General features: G+C 33.7%; 1 protein-coding gene and 1 long non-coding RNA gene across 2 annotated transcripts; both read right to left on the minus strand.

Moving 5' to 3' along the window:
* Positions 1 to 1,970: 1,970 nt before the first annotated feature.
* On the minus strand, positions 1,971 to 3,496 carry LOC127169267 (tumor necrosis factor receptor superfamily member 14-like). Its single transcript, XM_051116509.1, has 5 exons — positions 3,304 to 3,496; positions 2,635 to 2,760; positions 2,382 to 2,537; positions 2,190 to 2,274; positions 1,971 to 2,128 (listed from the first exon to the last, which is right to left on the minus strand). Exons 1-5 carry the CDS (start codon positions 3,494 to 3,496, stop codon positions 1,990 to 1,992), a joined length of 699 nt encoding a protein of 232 aa, XP_050972466.1. The 3' UTR covers positions 1,971 to 1,989.
* Positions 3,497 to 10,457: 6,961 nt separating this feature from the next.
* On the minus strand, positions 10,458 to 13,587 carry LOC127169841 (uncharacterized). Its single transcript, XR_007828284.1, has 3 exons — positions 13,446 to 13,587; positions 10,670 to 10,755; positions 10,458 to 10,589 (listed from the first exon to the last, which is right to left on the minus strand). It is a non-coding gene; the product is annotated as an uncharacterized LOC127169841 (long non-coding RNA).
* Between the last annotated feature and the right edge of the window lie 3,058 nt (positions 13,588 to 16,645).

Below are 16,645 nucleotides of genomic sequence, written 5' to 3' on the forward strand. Positions count from 1 at the left end.
AGCCAAAGACTTGCAAGATGACCCAACAAAAGGAGGAAAAACTTTTCAATGCAATGTATAACTAGAATACTAGACAAGTATGGCCTTCATGTTGAGTACCAAATACCACTCTTGACCAAGAAAAACAAAAATGCCCACTTGAACATGCTAAAATTCATTTGGATAGACATGTGGAGCTCTGGAACAATGTTTTATGGAGTGACCAAACTGGAACTTTTTGGACCTATGGATCAGTGGTATGTCTGGTGCAGAAAAAGGCAAAGCTTATAAGCAGAAGAACACCATCTCCATGGTCAAATATGGAGGTGGACCAGTCCTGTTATGAGGTTGTTTTACTGTAGCAGGAAGTGGAAATCATGACCGTATGAAGGTCAATGAATGATCAATGGACTTTCCTGCAGGACAATCATCCCACAGTAAACATCCAAATATACATGTGCTTGGTTCAGGGATCAGTCATAAATTGTTCTTGCGTGGCCTGTTCAGTCTCCAGATTTAATTCTGATTGAAAATAATTGGTTGAATTTGAAAAAAGCAGTGGCAATGTGAAATTATCAGTGATCTGAAAGCTTTTTCAGGTAAAGAATGGGCCAGAAGAGGTGACAGAAGCACTTCCAAGCAGTGTTTATTGGTGGTTTTAAAGAATAAAGATTCTGCACCAAATTTTACTTTTGGGGGATGAATAATTTTGAACATGAGCCAAAGAGCCAATTATTAATAAACTTTCTCTAATAATGTACTGTTGCGTTTGTTGAATTGTTTTCACAAAATGTTGTTCTCTGCAGCAAAATGTCTTGCAAGTCAAGGGGGTTGAATAATTTTGATTGCAACTGTAGGGCCCTATGAAATCCGTTTTACATTTTCCCAAATTCCGTTTTTTTTTTTTTCCAAATTCCATTTTTTTCCCATTTAAAATTTTTTTAAACTCCTTTTTAATGGTCAAATTAAATTTTGTTAATCAAAGAGCATGTCTAATTAATTAAAATGTTTTACAATTTCACATTAATTTAATTTTAACAAAAATCACCTATTAAATGTTTTATTTTTTCTCACCATATGTTTGTTATCAAATTCTGTGTTTTAGCACATCTAAGTATTTGAATGCATACTTAATTTATTCAAATTTATTCTTAAAATATCCTTACAAAAGATTGTTTTTACCCTCAGAAATTCTGTGTTGTGTTTCAAATGTTCTGGTTATCAAATGAAAGCATAAAACATTAATTTCATTTATCTCTTAATTATAGCAAACTTTTTTTGGCAAACAAAGGAGAATTTTCTATTAAAATTAAAACATGGAAAAAATGTTGTGTGATTATGCCCTAAAAAATGTTTGTTTCATTTTAGTAGTAGCAGTAATAGTAGTATCTGGCACTTGCCTTCAAGTTAAAGACTTTTATTTTGACAAGTTGCTGTGTCTACCTTTACATTTCTGTGTGTATATGATATAATGCTAGTTTTCCTAAAATGGAACTGTCAAGTGACTCCCAGCACATGTATTTATGTCCTCATTTAGTGAGACGACAGTCACGTGCACTTCAGTGTGTTTAGCAAACAAAACCGCTTGTCTTATCCATTTATTAAAACAGTGACACGCAGAACATGTAGGATTCACATTTAAATTGTATTTTTGTGGCGTAATATGTACAGATACAAGTCCATATTGCGGTTTGATTTAAGTGTAATGACCTACTTTTGATTAATTCATTCAAACTTTGACAAATTCCTTGACATTCACTTTATTCAATAAATTCCGTTTTTATGACTGGACTCCGGGATTCCGTCCGTGTTTTCCGCATCGCAGAAATCAGAGGGCCCTACAATTGTAGGTATACATTAATTTTAGAAGTTCATCAATATATTTAAAATGACAAAAAGCTGTTGTTACAAAAAATAATAATTAAAAAAAAAAAAAAAATAGTTTGCACTTGACCACAAATAAAGTTAAAATAAATTATGTGTCCACTTACCATTATTGGCCTTCTGAAATTAACAGAAAAAACCTCTGAAGAATTCTGCAATAGAAGTTACAATTAAATCCACAAGACATTCCTTTGGCTTCTTTTCACATGTGACATCTTTTACAGGACTGCCATCTTCTTTCTGAATCTCATTTCTGGCTGCACAGCTTAAGAAAAATTCATAACAGAAATTCAAATCAGACATAACACAAATAACACTTCACTTACTCCGTCCATTTGGTACAATTCAGCCCTGATGGAGAATAAAACCCAGGAGGGCAGTCCACACATACTGTATCTGATACCTTTGTCCCTGCAAGCAGATACAAAGAATGAAAAGATCATAAATTACTGCACCTTAAAATGCAAGAAGACTTAAAAATGTTATAGACTTACAGACTGCTAAATTGAGATACATACCTGGTGTTTTTGTTTCTTTTCCAGGTCTGCAAACTCTGTGTTTTTCAGCATGTCGGCACTGTGAATTTAAGAAATCAATGCAGTGATATCCATCAAGCACATCACAGATGGTGTCTGTGATTGTAGTGCATTTACTCTGAATGTAAAGACCTTGACCTAAAAGAGCACATTTAGCAACACATTCACATAGGCAATAATGCAAAATTACAAATTATGAATTTAAAAGAAAAACACATGAAAAATATAAACATACTTTTATCACAGTGTTTGCATGTGAAACACTGATAAAGACCATTGGGTTGACTCATGAATGTTCCTGAAGGGCAGGGTTTGCATGTTGTACTTACATCCCCACTACAGTCACTGCGTACTACTGATCCTACAAACAACAAATATTACCACACAACTCAAAGGTGATCAAGCAATTAATGGACCTGGAAAAAGAAAAAAATGATGGGTTCCTTGCCCAGGCCCAATGAGAATTTTATACCCTAGTGCCCCTTCTTGTCACAGGGTCTATGACAACACATGATGATGTTGATGTTCATACATATTGATGTGATTTCATAAGTTCTCCATAGTTGTACAGTTTTAGTTGAGGGTGGAGTGGAACGTGTACATGAATGCTTCTGGAATGCAGGGATTGCACAATTCCCAAAGCAGCCCCACTGACCACACAAAACTAAGATGAGGTGCAGTTCTTTGAACGCTTTTGTTTTGAGCAAATCAACCTACAGTCTCCTAACAAATTTAAGATGTACAGACCATACACCTTAAATTTGTTAGGAGACTGCTGGTTGCTTTTCACTTGTTCTCACATCTCCACTATACGGTCGGGTGGAGATGGGAGAACAAGTGAAATCCTTTTTTTCTTTATCACCACTTATCATATTTAAATGTGTTTGATAAAGAGTTATCCTACCAATATTGCACATTGGACAACATTCTCCAATAGCTGATTTATATTCATATGGACCACAAGTACTTCCAACTGACAGAAAATGATAAAAACCTGGAAAGACAAAGTAAACAGCACTGAGCCTGTAAACTCTTAATGCATTTTCAAGAGGAACACAGAGCATTATCAAACCACTCGTTACTGCTACAATCGCCATTTTTACCATTATAATCAGCAGATTGTCTTGTAAAACATACCTACTGCGTAAATCAACGTCGCCCTCATTTTCGCTCCTTTTACTTCGGGGTGTTGCGAAATTCTGCTTCTACTTTTTATTGGCGATTCGGTAAAAGTTTGGTGCATTACCGCCACGAACAGAAAGAAAGACAAAATGAAAGAGAACTCCGTTTTCTGTCATTTTAGTTCAATAAGTGCATTTTATTTTCAAATGCTGTGCAGTTTAGTATAACTTTCTCTTTTTCATTACAGAAATTGCACAAATGCATTCAGAAAATACTGCTGTTTTACTAAAAATGTGAATCTTTTTACAGTTATACTAATGCATTTTTTTTTATTGTCTGGACAGAGAGACTTAGCCTATCATAAACAAACGCACATTTTAGGATGACAAGACATCAGTTTTTGAAGCATTTTTATTGAGTTCTAATTTATTATTCTTTTTTAAGTATCAACATGTTTTATAATAAATACAATTCAGTAGTAGTATGTGACTGACCAAATTGTAGCAAAACAGCATCACATATGACATTATTTAAATGTGAAAGTGCATACTTTGTGGTCAAAGTTAACCTAAAATGCTAAATAATAAGCCTGATTAGGGATAGAAATAATCAATTTCCAAAAGCATAAATAAAATATGACAAAAATTGTAATTACTGTACTCAAAGTGTGTGAAAATGTTAAATACAGTTAGCAAATACTAAGTATATCCAATAACCAAGTTGTTCTGGTTCAGTATACCAAAATAATTCTCCCTTTTGCTTTACACAATGATTGGATTAAATGTACTATTCATAATATAGATAGAACAAAATTTCTTCCAGAGCTGGTGGCTTGATATGACATAATTCTTTCATGTACCACATTGTTTATGTAATGGGATATGGTTTGAGCACTACAAGTCCCAGCAGCCCCGGCGTTATATAAGGAGGTAGTGAAGGTTTTTTGTTCTTTTTCACTTCTGCTTCTAATTTTGGGGACATTGTGGTGGATTTAGAACTTTGAAAAGAATGATATAGCACTTCAAAAGAATGGTAGCAGATAAGCAGTTATGTTAAATACTGCTGGAGCTTTGTCAAGAACTGAACATATGATGCACCAATTAAGAAGTGTTGTGGCTGAACTATTTCCTGTTTGTTGTCTGACTGTCCCAGTTGCAATAGTAAATGTTAGAGGGATACACAGTTACCGTTTACGTTAGATTTAATACTTTATTGTTTCTTTATCACTTTTGCTCTGTGAATTTGGGGACCCAGAGTGACAGAGGAGACGTTAGGCCCCAAAGAAACTGGGTTTATGGTGATTGTGATTTGATGCTGACTTGTGTTTGTCACCTGCATTGCCCACTGTTAATTAAGTTTTTGTATTTTTTATATTTTTTAATTAATATTTTTTAATTAAATAATAGTTTTAATATTTTTGACTTGTTTGAATAAAAATGTACTTGTTGATAAAAGTCACCTCATCGCCCCTTTCGCCTGGTTATTACTGACCTCTTTAGGTCATCTTACCATATTTATAAGGCCAAAAATGTTAGGAAGTGTTGTCAAATCATAACAGAGCAAATAATCTGAAGACAAAGAACAGTGTGTTGATTCACCATTAACATTCGCAGACATGATTAGGACACTGCAAACACTAACACGAACACACAGAGCTGTTAAGATCTAGTATACTAGATTCCTAGATTGAAATTACACACACTGGATGTTATATTATCACTACGTTGTAACAAATGACTGCTCAGGATCCACATTCTAAATCTACGCACTCTTAGCAGTTCAGCAATTTGACTGAATGTGGATGAATTTAACTGATTTGTTAAAGTACTTTCAACGTCCAGAGAAACAGCTGTAATTCTGAATATGGCACAACTTGTTTCTCAGCTTGATAAATGATCAAAACGATGATGATACTGATACGTGTGGCCACTGTATTGTCTGCTCATTTTTTTCTGAATAGTTAAAGTCAGGTTTAGGTTTCTGTGTGCATTTTTGTCACTGGAACATACAGCCAAAAACACAAAGGACCTTATATAATTATATGTAGTGCACAGACATAAGGGATAAACCCTGTGATATAAAAAAATATGATCTTTATAAAAAAAGAAGTCATAAATACTAAAATATTACTATAGTATAGGTTTACTAGCAATGCCTTTTTCACAGAAATGATCAATACCAACGGTACAAATATCAAGACAACTCTCTGATAACAGTAATGACCATATTTAATAACAACTTACGTGCTTCTTTTTAAAAAAAGCAGATATAACAAAACAACAGATACATATATACACACACACATACATATACATACATGTACACACACACACACATATATATACATATATATATATATAAAAATATAAAAGCAGATATAACAAAACAACAGATACATATATACACACACACACATATACATATATATATATATATATATATATATATATATATATATATATATATATATATATATATATATATATATATATATAGGTGCATCTCAGTAAATTAGAATGTTGTGGAAAATTTCATTTATTTCTGTAATTCAACTCAAATTCAGCTCACCATCATTACGGACGAGATGCGAGCAACAGTCATTGACCATGTCATTGTCCATGGCATGACAATGGCTGAAGCAGGACTAAGAGTCCGTCCAAACCTGAGTAGGTTCACCGTGGCCACCATTATCAGGGCATTCAGACAACACAACAGGTATTGTACTCTATTGCTTTCTTTGTCACAATACAGTTTTACAAGCCTGTGAAAGTAGTCTATTGGTTTCAAATCAGTTGTTATTGTAAAACATGTCAACTGACAACACATGTTTCTTTCTTTAGAGTTGAAAGAATGCCACATAGAGGTGGGAGGGTTGCCATATTTACAGCGGCACAAGAAACCCTCATTGTGGATATGGTTAGTGAGAACAACCTCATCAGACTCCGGGAGATCAGAGACAAAGTCGTTGCCGATAATGTCAACTTTGAGAGCATTGATGATGTCAGCTTGGCCACAATAGACCGAGTTCTCCGGCGCCAAAAGATGCGGATGAAACAGGTCTATATGGTTCCCTTTGAGGGCAACTCTGCGCGACACAAAGACCTATGTTACGAGTATGTGCAAGTAAGTATACATCCATGTTCACAGTACAGTTAGTGGACATACTGTGTTGCTCAGTGGCCTACATTACTTCTGGACAATACTGTGCTACCTGATTGACTGTTGTTCTGAACACCTGTGCACTTTCACATTTTCACAGAGGATATTACAGTTGGACGCGATGGCCAGACCTCATGAGTACCTCTTCCTGGATGAGGCTGGCTTCAACCTGCAGAAACGAAGGCAAAGAGGCCGTAACATCATTGGCCAAAGAGCCATCACTGAGGTTCCTGGCCAACGGGGGGGTAATATTACTCTTTGTGCAGCCATGGGTTCGGAGGGGCTTGTCCACCGGCATGCTGTCCTTGGGTCTTACAACACCCAACGTCTCCTCACCTTCCTAGAGGAGCCAAGAGACATCCTCCTGGACCGCCAACAACACCATCCTGGGCCCGCACATCACATTTATGTGATCATTTGGGACAATGTCCGCTTCCACAGAACAAACCAAATCAGAGAGTGGTTCACCACCAACAGTAACCAGTTTTTAAACGTCTGTCTGCCACCCTACTCCCCTTTCCTGAACCCTATAGAGGAGTTCTTCTCATCGTGGAGATGGAAGGTTTATGACAGACAACCATACACTAAAGAGAACCTCCTAAGGGCAATGGAGCTGGCCTGTGTTGACATCCCAGTGGAGGCCTTCCAAGGATGGATTCGCCATTCCAGGGCGTTTTTCCCGTGGTGCCTGGCAAGAGACAATATAGCCTGCGATGTGGATGAGGTGATGTGGCCCGATGCAGCTCAGCGACATGATGCCGCACAGTGATTGTGGTGTGTGTGTGGTGTGAATAAAGTAAATAAAAAAACTTCACACCCTGATCATGTTTTCAAGAGTACTGTTGTGTGCAATAGATTCTGTTTTTGCATTGAGTTGTGTTACAGTAGTGTACATGCAGTATTTTCTATAGATTTATACTCTTCATATGAAACTCACAAATCTAAATGCCTAATCCTCTGCAGAGATCTATGAAGATCCGTTACTGTAAAGTTTCTAAAAATATGCATTGGCAGTTACGAAACAAAGAACCTTCTCACAAATTGAGCATTGTGTTTTCAATTGTTTTGCTGTAGTGCGTAATGATGTGTATAGTGTTTACATTTTTGAAAGCTTCAAGCTGCTCTTTTGGTGTGAAAGTTTGAGTTTTGAAGTGAGAAGGTGTGGTTGTGTTTATGTAGCTTTAGAAAAGGGTGTTGTGTTTAGACATTGGGGAACATGGAGGAAATGTTTGTGAAATGTGTTTTAGCATTTGAGAAAAACCGTAAAAAAAAAAGAACATTAAAAAACTTACTTTTCAAAAACATTTCACTGGTAGTGTATGTCAACCATTTGTAGTTGGACAGAAACCAAACATAATTTTGAAAAAAATAATTATTCCAAAGCCTATTCCAAGGCCTATTCTAAAACCATGATTGTTTGGTGTTAAGTAAAGCAATGAGTGTTTGTACAAGTGAGGAGTTAGTGTGAGGCACTGACGAATTAGTGTGGCATTTTGATTGACTGTGTTTGAAAAAGGAAATCGAGATAATTACAGCTTTTTGTGTGTTACATAGAGAATTGTGTTTTGTGTTTTGCAAATAGTGTTTTATGAAATTGAAAACTGAGTCGAAGGCTGAGAATTGGCGTACGGTTTTGCAGAATCGGTGTGAGGTTCTGGGGTTTGAGTGTCAGATTTCAGAAATTGTGTGACAAGTAAAGATTTTGTGTGTAAGCAGTTGAAAAAAACTGTAATAGCTCAAACGTTTTCCCGCTCTAATACACATTGTTTATTTAATGACAGTCCGAGACTAATATATCAGAACACTTTATGGCAAGCCGTTAATTGTGAAACAGTTGCAGTATTAGAGTATGTAGACCCATTTATTCAATTTGTATTGACTACACATCATATGCTTTGTGTAGATGTTATGTTTTACCTTTCTAAGCTACATCTGAATGCTCTTCATTAGTTCATTATTAATTTTTCTTCAGACAATGATCCTATAAAGTCTTATAGTCCTATATAGTCTATAGGTCCTATAGTCTATTTCCCCCCACTTTCCATTGTTTTACTTCAATGATATGTTAACATTCTGTGAAATTTTAGAATGGAAGATCAAAAAGGGTAAATGATGTATTTTCACAGCCGCCTTTGCTCATATTTACCAAGGGTGCCAGTATTAATGGATGGAACTGAGGTTGTTGTTGTTCGTCACTTAACATTCTCTCTCTCTCTCTGCATGTGCCAGACAGTTTACAATGCCAACGTAAGTGTTATCTACTCATAATAGAGCAAACAAAGACGAAGACCAGAGAGTCGACTCGCTATGATCATTTTATTCAAAGAGATGATTAGGACACTGCAAACATTATTGCAAACATGTTAAGCTGTTGACATATTACTGAAAAATATTCTGTACCTTACAACTAGGTGTTTTTATGCTACATGAAAATTAGAATTTTTGTTTAAAGCTTTATGTTGCACGCTATAAAATTATTTTGTGTTTTAACTAAAGACAAGTGACTGCTCAGTTTAAACTAAGTAGACATATTCTGAAAATCATTCTAAAAAGACTTTTTTTTTTTCCTTGAAAAAAGAAAATCTTTAAAGAAAATGTAGTTTTGGATACTAGCATAAATTAATACTACCTCAGCTCGGTATATGGTAAACCTAAGAACTATTCTAATGCTTTAACTGTACTGTGTGATACTGTTTACTGGCTGCTGTATTGTCTGCCCATTTTACCTAAAGATTTATGGTTAGGTCCATTTAATAAAATTAACACTGAGATATTTAAGGAAATTTTTTGTTTGTACTTTTGTCACACTAGACATAATATATGAAGACATAATATATACAACCATAAGACATAGATAATATAATCTTTACAAAAGGCAATGCATAAATACAGACCTGGAATTATAATGCTTAGTCACCATAAATATTATAATACAGTATAGTACAGTTTTTGCTATAGCATGGTCAACTTCGCAGCTACAGTCGATAAAATCAAATGATCAAGATGACTCTCTGATAACAGTAATGACCATTACTGACCAGTAATGACCAAACATGTTAAGTATAATATGCATACACTTCAGTAGTAATATGTGACCCTGGATCACAAAACCAGTCATAAGGGTCAATTTTTCAAAATTGAGACTTATACATAATTTCATTTATTCAGAAATATAAATGAATAAAAAAGCTTTCCATTGATGTATGGTTTGTTAGGATAGGACAATATTTGGTCGAGATACCAAAAATTTGATTTGAAAATCTGGAATCTGAGGGTGCAAAAAAATCCAAATATTGAGAAAATCGCCTTTAAAGTTGTCCAAATAAAGTTCTTAACAATGTATATTACTAATCAAAAATTAGTTTTCATATATTTACAGTAGGAATTTCACAAAATATCTTCATTTAACATGATCTTTACTTAATTTCCCAATGATTTTTGCCATAAAAGAAAAATCAATAATTTTGACCCATACAATGTATTTTTGGCTATTGCTACAAATATACCCCAGCGACTTAAGACTGGTTTTGTGGTCCAGGGTCACATATGTTATCTAATTGACCTAATTTCAATAGTTGAAAAATGCAGCTTCATATATGGCATTATTTAAATGTAAAAAATTTAAATGACTTACTTTACATATACAAAGGGTATATAACCTATAAAACATAAAATACACAAATAAATAAAATCCAAAACATGAATAAAACTTTCTTATTGCATTTTGCAAAAAAATTAAAATCAGATAAATCCTGCATGTACTCACCTAGGCCCAGATATAAAATGATGAACAGTGATGTTAGAACCACAACTAATGTGAAACCATATCTTTCCAGTCTGTTTGGCATGCATGTGACATCTTTGACAGAGCTGCCATTTTCTGTCTGTATTTCATTTCTAGCTGTACAACTGAAATAAAATGAACAATTATATTTAATAACAGATACAAATTAAAATACTAAAGGGAGTACAAATAATGATTGACCTACTCTGTCCATTTCAGAATCTGACGTTTTTGTCCCTGTAAGTATACAGATTGAAAACCTCAGAAATTCTGCTTAAAATGCTGGGAAACCTATAGTGTAGAAAAAAATAAATAAATAAAAATATAAAATTGAAATTGAAATCAATTTTAAGCATGCAAAACAAAAAAATATATATACCAAGTGTTTTTATTTCTTGCCCTGATTCACAAACACTGTGTTTTTCAGCATGACAGCATTGTGAATTGGAGTAATCAATGCAGTAATAGCCATCAAGTACAGACTTGTGAGAGAAACTACTATTGATGGGAATAACACTAAATGGGTGAATAACTCAAAGAAAATACACATAATAGTATAAACCATGATTATGTAGTTATTATGTTAGTTTCACAACAACTATGTAGACTTTAATTTAAATGCTTATATTAATAGTATAATTAAAATAATATTAAGTTAAAACATAATAAAGTAATTACCCAATAGAAATAATGTCAAAAACAAATATTTTTCAGATGTTTCCAGTGTAGACAGACATTACAACAATCTCAATTTTACTATCGCGTATTATTTTAAAATGTGCTTAATGATTAGTGATCCTACCAATGTTGCACATTGGGCAACATTATCCAACAGCTGATTTATATTTCGTCGGGCCACAAGCTTCTCCAAACAAAAGAACTGTACAAACAACTGTTAGAAAAAAACAATAATATTATTTAAGTAACCACATCACTGAAAACAGTAATTATTTAATGAACAAATGAATAACGCTATTTTTATTATTTATTTTTTTACAATAGGCCTACCATAATATTTTATATGCAGTAGTTTTTTTCAGTTCCTAACATCCTTTTGTCCAATCTCTAGTTACATTTTCACAATTAGCACAACGTCTCTCTGTTGTGGCCATACCATTAACACAATTCATGTTGTTTTCACACGATATTCAGTCAATTTATACGTTTCTAAAATGCTTAAATTTTCTTTTCACACAAGCTTACTTCATACCAAAATCATAGATCTTTCTTATCTTTTTTACAAATGCTTAAACACAGCATGTCAGAAATGAAGATCTAATGTTCCAAACCTTAAATACAGTATAAAGCTTCTACTTCTGTAACAACAGCAGCTCAAAAGTATTGAAAAATATTTCTATATAAAATATTTTAACAACTAATATGCATTTTTAAGTAACAGACCAATGAAATATTTAGAAATAGCTGATTCCATTCTCATTTGGAGGAAAAAACAGGTGTTGAAGCTCTTTCCATTACATTACAGTTTTTTTCAGTTGCTAACATCCTTTTGTCCAATCTCTAGTCACATTTTCAAAACTCTTAACACAATTAGCACAACATCCGTCTGTTATGACCATACCATTAACACAATTTGTGTTGTTTTCACACAATATGCAATCAATTATCATGTTTCTAAAATGCTTACATTTTCTTTTCATACAAGCTTACCCAAAACCAAAATCATGGATCTTTATTGTCTTATTTACAAATGCTTAAACACAGCATGTCAGAAATGAAGACCTAATGTTCCAAACCTTAAATATAGTATTAAGCTTCTACTTCTGCAACAGCAACAGCTCAAAAGTATTAAAAAAATTCTCTCTATATAAAATACTGTAACAACTGATTAGCACCTTTGAGTAACAAGATCACTGAAATATTTAGAAAAGCTGATTCCATTCTCAGTTTGAGGGATAGTCAGGTGTTGAAGCTCTTTCCATTACATCAACAACACAGAGTAAAAAAGATCTCTTTGATTTGGTTTTGTGGATGCAGATCAACACAAAGAATCAGAGAGACAACAAAATAATGCCTGGCAGAATGAGAGGAGTTGTTCAGAAAAACAGGAGAAGAGTTAGGAGAGAGGAATAAGAATGTGTTGGACTGCATTTTTATGTTTGTTTGTTTGTTTTTTTCCTCTTTTACACATGTGAAACCTATGAACACTTATTTCTGCCATAGAATATAAAAGGTAGATTGACTTTTGTATCTCACAGTTCTGCTTTTTTTTTTTTTTTTTTTTTTTTTTTTTTTTGTTTTGTTTTGCAATTGTGAATATACAGTATCTCAAAATTCTGATAAAGTCTGAATTGCAAGATGTAAACTCACAATTCCAGTAGAAGTCTGAATTGTGAGATCAAAAGATTACTGTTTTTATTTGATTTTTCTTATACTGACAATATATATATATTTAGGAGAATTTATTGGCAGAAATGCAATATAACATACAAAACTATGTTTTCAGAGGTGTGTAAAGACCTTACATAATAAGCCGTTATGATTTTATAACCTTAGAACGAGCAATTTATATCTACATATACCGCGGGTCCCCTTACATGGAAGTCGCCATTTAGTGCCGCCATGTTTGTATAGTAGCCCTAAACGGACAAAATTCTACAGAGCGCCTTTCGTTTCTGGTTGTCCCTGACTTTGTAAACGGGGAGAAAATGTCTGCTGCTAACGCTATCTCACTGTCAGTCAGGTTAAACGGTTTGAACGGCTAGCTGCTTCACTACTCTTAATTTATGCTTCTTTTTATTTGTAAGGTATTGTTTTCGTTATTATGTGCTGATTCAAATTACTGGGGTGCATCCCATCGCACCCCCTCCTCCCTTTCCTAACCCTACTAACTGTCATACAAAAAATCTAACGTAAATAAAGTCAGCGAATAAACCTGAGACAATGATCAATGAGTAACAATAATATTCGCAATAACATATTGGTTTACTGAATAATTAAGTAAATATAATTCTTTGAATTACCTTTGTACAGAAACCTCATCGCTTGATTGGCTACTGTCAGGTGTAACAGACGACGACATTTTTGTCCTGTGTCAGCTTCCGTAGCTTCTGTATGCGTTTCGAAAGGGCGGGGTGAGCGGGGGACTTAGCCGTTGGTTGAAATTCGAATCCTCACCGCTAGATTCCGCTAAAAATTACACACTGCACCTTCAATCAAACAACAAAAGAAAAAGAGAAAATCACTCACTGTTCTTGACTGAATCACTTATTAACTGTAATAAGAATTATCTTTAATGTATACAGATTTTGCAGTGTTTTATTTGAACATGTATTACTTAATGAAATGTATGTAGTCTATTTCTGTAGTAGCCTTTAGATAGACCTACCTAAAAAACTTAAAAAAAAAAAAAAAAAAAAAACTAAAATTCAATTTTTAAAAAGATTCTATTTTTTTAAAAAATATTATTTAATTTGTATTTTTGATAAATATATTTATTAATACTTTTGCTTGTAAATAATACTTGGAGTGTTTACCTGCCTTGAGCTTGAGAATGTTTTACTTACATTAGTTGATTAGTTTTTTGCTGTATTGAAATTATTATTATTTAAACATAATGGCAGTTTCTAGCTTGAAAGAAAAATAATTTTTCTAACATCTTTGCAACAAGAGTTTTTATAGGTCCAAAACCACCTTGATTTTCTAATAATTAAATGGCTGATCATCAATTATTCCTTATATAATGTAATTTATTGTAATTAATGTAACTATAAATGCATTCAAAAATAAAACAGGTGTGAGTTTGCTGTGACTTATGGAAAGTATATGTAGGGATTTATACACAGTGTGTGCCATTGTAAGGAATAGGTTTATCCCTCACAACCTCATTTTCATTCAAGAAAAAGTCATATACAACCCAAAACACACACAGCCACAATCAGAAATAAAAGAGGTGCATTTTCTGCTCTTAAGGTCCCATTCACCAAGATACCACTCCTTTATCTCCACCCTTGAATTTATACATTTACTACACTGATGAATAAAGTCAAGTCCCGCCCTATAATTTTTCACATTCTAAAACCTGTATCACTCTAAAATATGTCACATTACATAGATCAGCCATAACTTCTGTTACTCGAGTTTCACTCCCATTTTGGACTCGGACTCGATTGGTTAAAGACTCAGACTCGACTCGAACTCGACTTAGGTGGACTCGAACCCAACACTACCATTATATTCGTATGATTAGGACAAGCATTTGTACAAACATGTAGTGTGGTTAATACAGGCAAATTATTGTATGAAAAATTTCTGCAGTTCTTCATCATGATTTGTGCTACAATAAAATGAGAATGCTTTATAAAAGACTTTTGTTGCTACTCAAAAAAAACCCCCAAAAACATTTGAACTTGATCATACAAGCCAACGGTAGCACCAAATGATTAACCATCAGGACATCGCTTAACACAATAATGCCATTTCTTCAGAGATTTTGCACTGCAGTACAAACCTTGTTTTATCCTGGACAATAAAGACAGCTAATGACTGCACAGTAGCCTCATTCTGAAAAATGTCAACATCCAGATGAACAGTTGTAGTTTTAAATACCAGCTCAAACTTGATTCAGCTTGTTTCTCAGCTTGATAGATGATCAACTGTAGGTTGACCTAATGCTTTAACTGTATGTGGCCACTGTATTGTATAATTTTTTCTTAAATATTTAGGGCCAGTTTTTGTTTAATTCTGGAACAGACCACAACATTAGATAGTTAGATATAGTGCACAGACATATGGTGTAACACTACAGGACATATAATATAATCCCTAAAAAAGTGAACAAAAACATACAGAATTGAAATTAATGCTTAAGAGCAGTCATCATAAACATTAAAATAAATTTATAGCACAGGCTTTGGGGGTCGGGTCAGTGCTGACCCCCCAAAAATGTGATTACACTGGTGTGGTTAAACCTGCTCTCGCAGTTCTTAAAGTTCTAGAGGAACTCCAGCTTCTCCACCACGTCAAGGTCACAGCACATGGAGAAGAATGCAATGTCACATTCCTATTATAAGTGGTCTGCTAGAGAACCACCAGATGGGGTGACAGATTCTTGGGAAACAACTTGTTCCTTCCTATAACAAACAATATGTACATAGATTAGGTTTATTATAACTTTGTCACCTAAATGACTAGACTGAGGAAAGTTATTACCTCTTACGGTGTGTTGTGATTGGGTTGTGCTGTTTTCATAGGGTTTGTTTCTTCAACAGGATGGTGTTGAGTGTAACACCAAACAACATCAGTCAAATCAGACTTATCCAGGCAAATCATAAAGACTTTCATGAACTCAAAGCTAATTATTTTGAAAGAATTAAACATGTTAATTATAATATACATAGTTTAATAGTAATAAGTGACTGACCTAAATTCAATTGTTCAAAAATGCAGCATCACACATGACATTATTTAAAAAATTGTTAATTTATTAATTGTTAATTATTAAAAAATAAAATAAATAAAGGACTTACTGTAAGTTTACCACCTATAAACATAAAGATAAAAAATTATTAGTGGTGAATACAGTACAACAGTGCATTAAACACACAATTAGTACATTCTGTAACAGGACAATAAATAAATCCAAATATAAACTGTTAAAACCAAAAATATCTGCTTAAAAGGCCATTTAAATTGTGGGCATATTGTGTATTGCCATTTTGTGTATAATAATTTTTTTTATTATTATTTATTTATGTTCAATATTAAATGTATAAACATTTCTCGTCCCTATTAACAAACATAATAAGAATAAATCTTTCCTTCATTTAATGATCACCAGCAAAACCACCAGCATTTGGTTCGTTATTTTCTTTAATCAAATCATTCTGACTGCACTGTGTGAAAAATAAAACACATGAATCCTGCATGTACTTACTTGTGCTCAGTGGGGCACAGCACAGAATTATGTAGAATGCTGCTGTTAATACTATTGCAAATATGAAACCATATCTTTCCCGTCCTTTCGGTGAGCATGTGACATCTTTAACAGAACTGCCATGGTCTGTCTCTGTTTCATTCCTAGCTGAACAACTGAGAAAAAAAAAAAAAAAACAGCATTAATAACAGATACAATTGCAAATACTGCAGGAAGTACAAATAATATTTCACTTGCTCTGTCCATTTGGTGCAGTTCAGCCCAGATTGAGAATAAAACCCATGAGAG

This window comes from Labeo rohita, chromosome 8 (genome assembly GCF_022985175.1).
Source record: "Labeo rohita strain BAU-BD-2019 chromosome 8, IGBB_LRoh.1.0, whole genome shotgun sequence".
Lineage (NCBI taxonomy): Eukaryota > Metazoa > Chordata > Actinopteri > Cypriniformes > Cyprinidae > Labeo > Labeo rohita.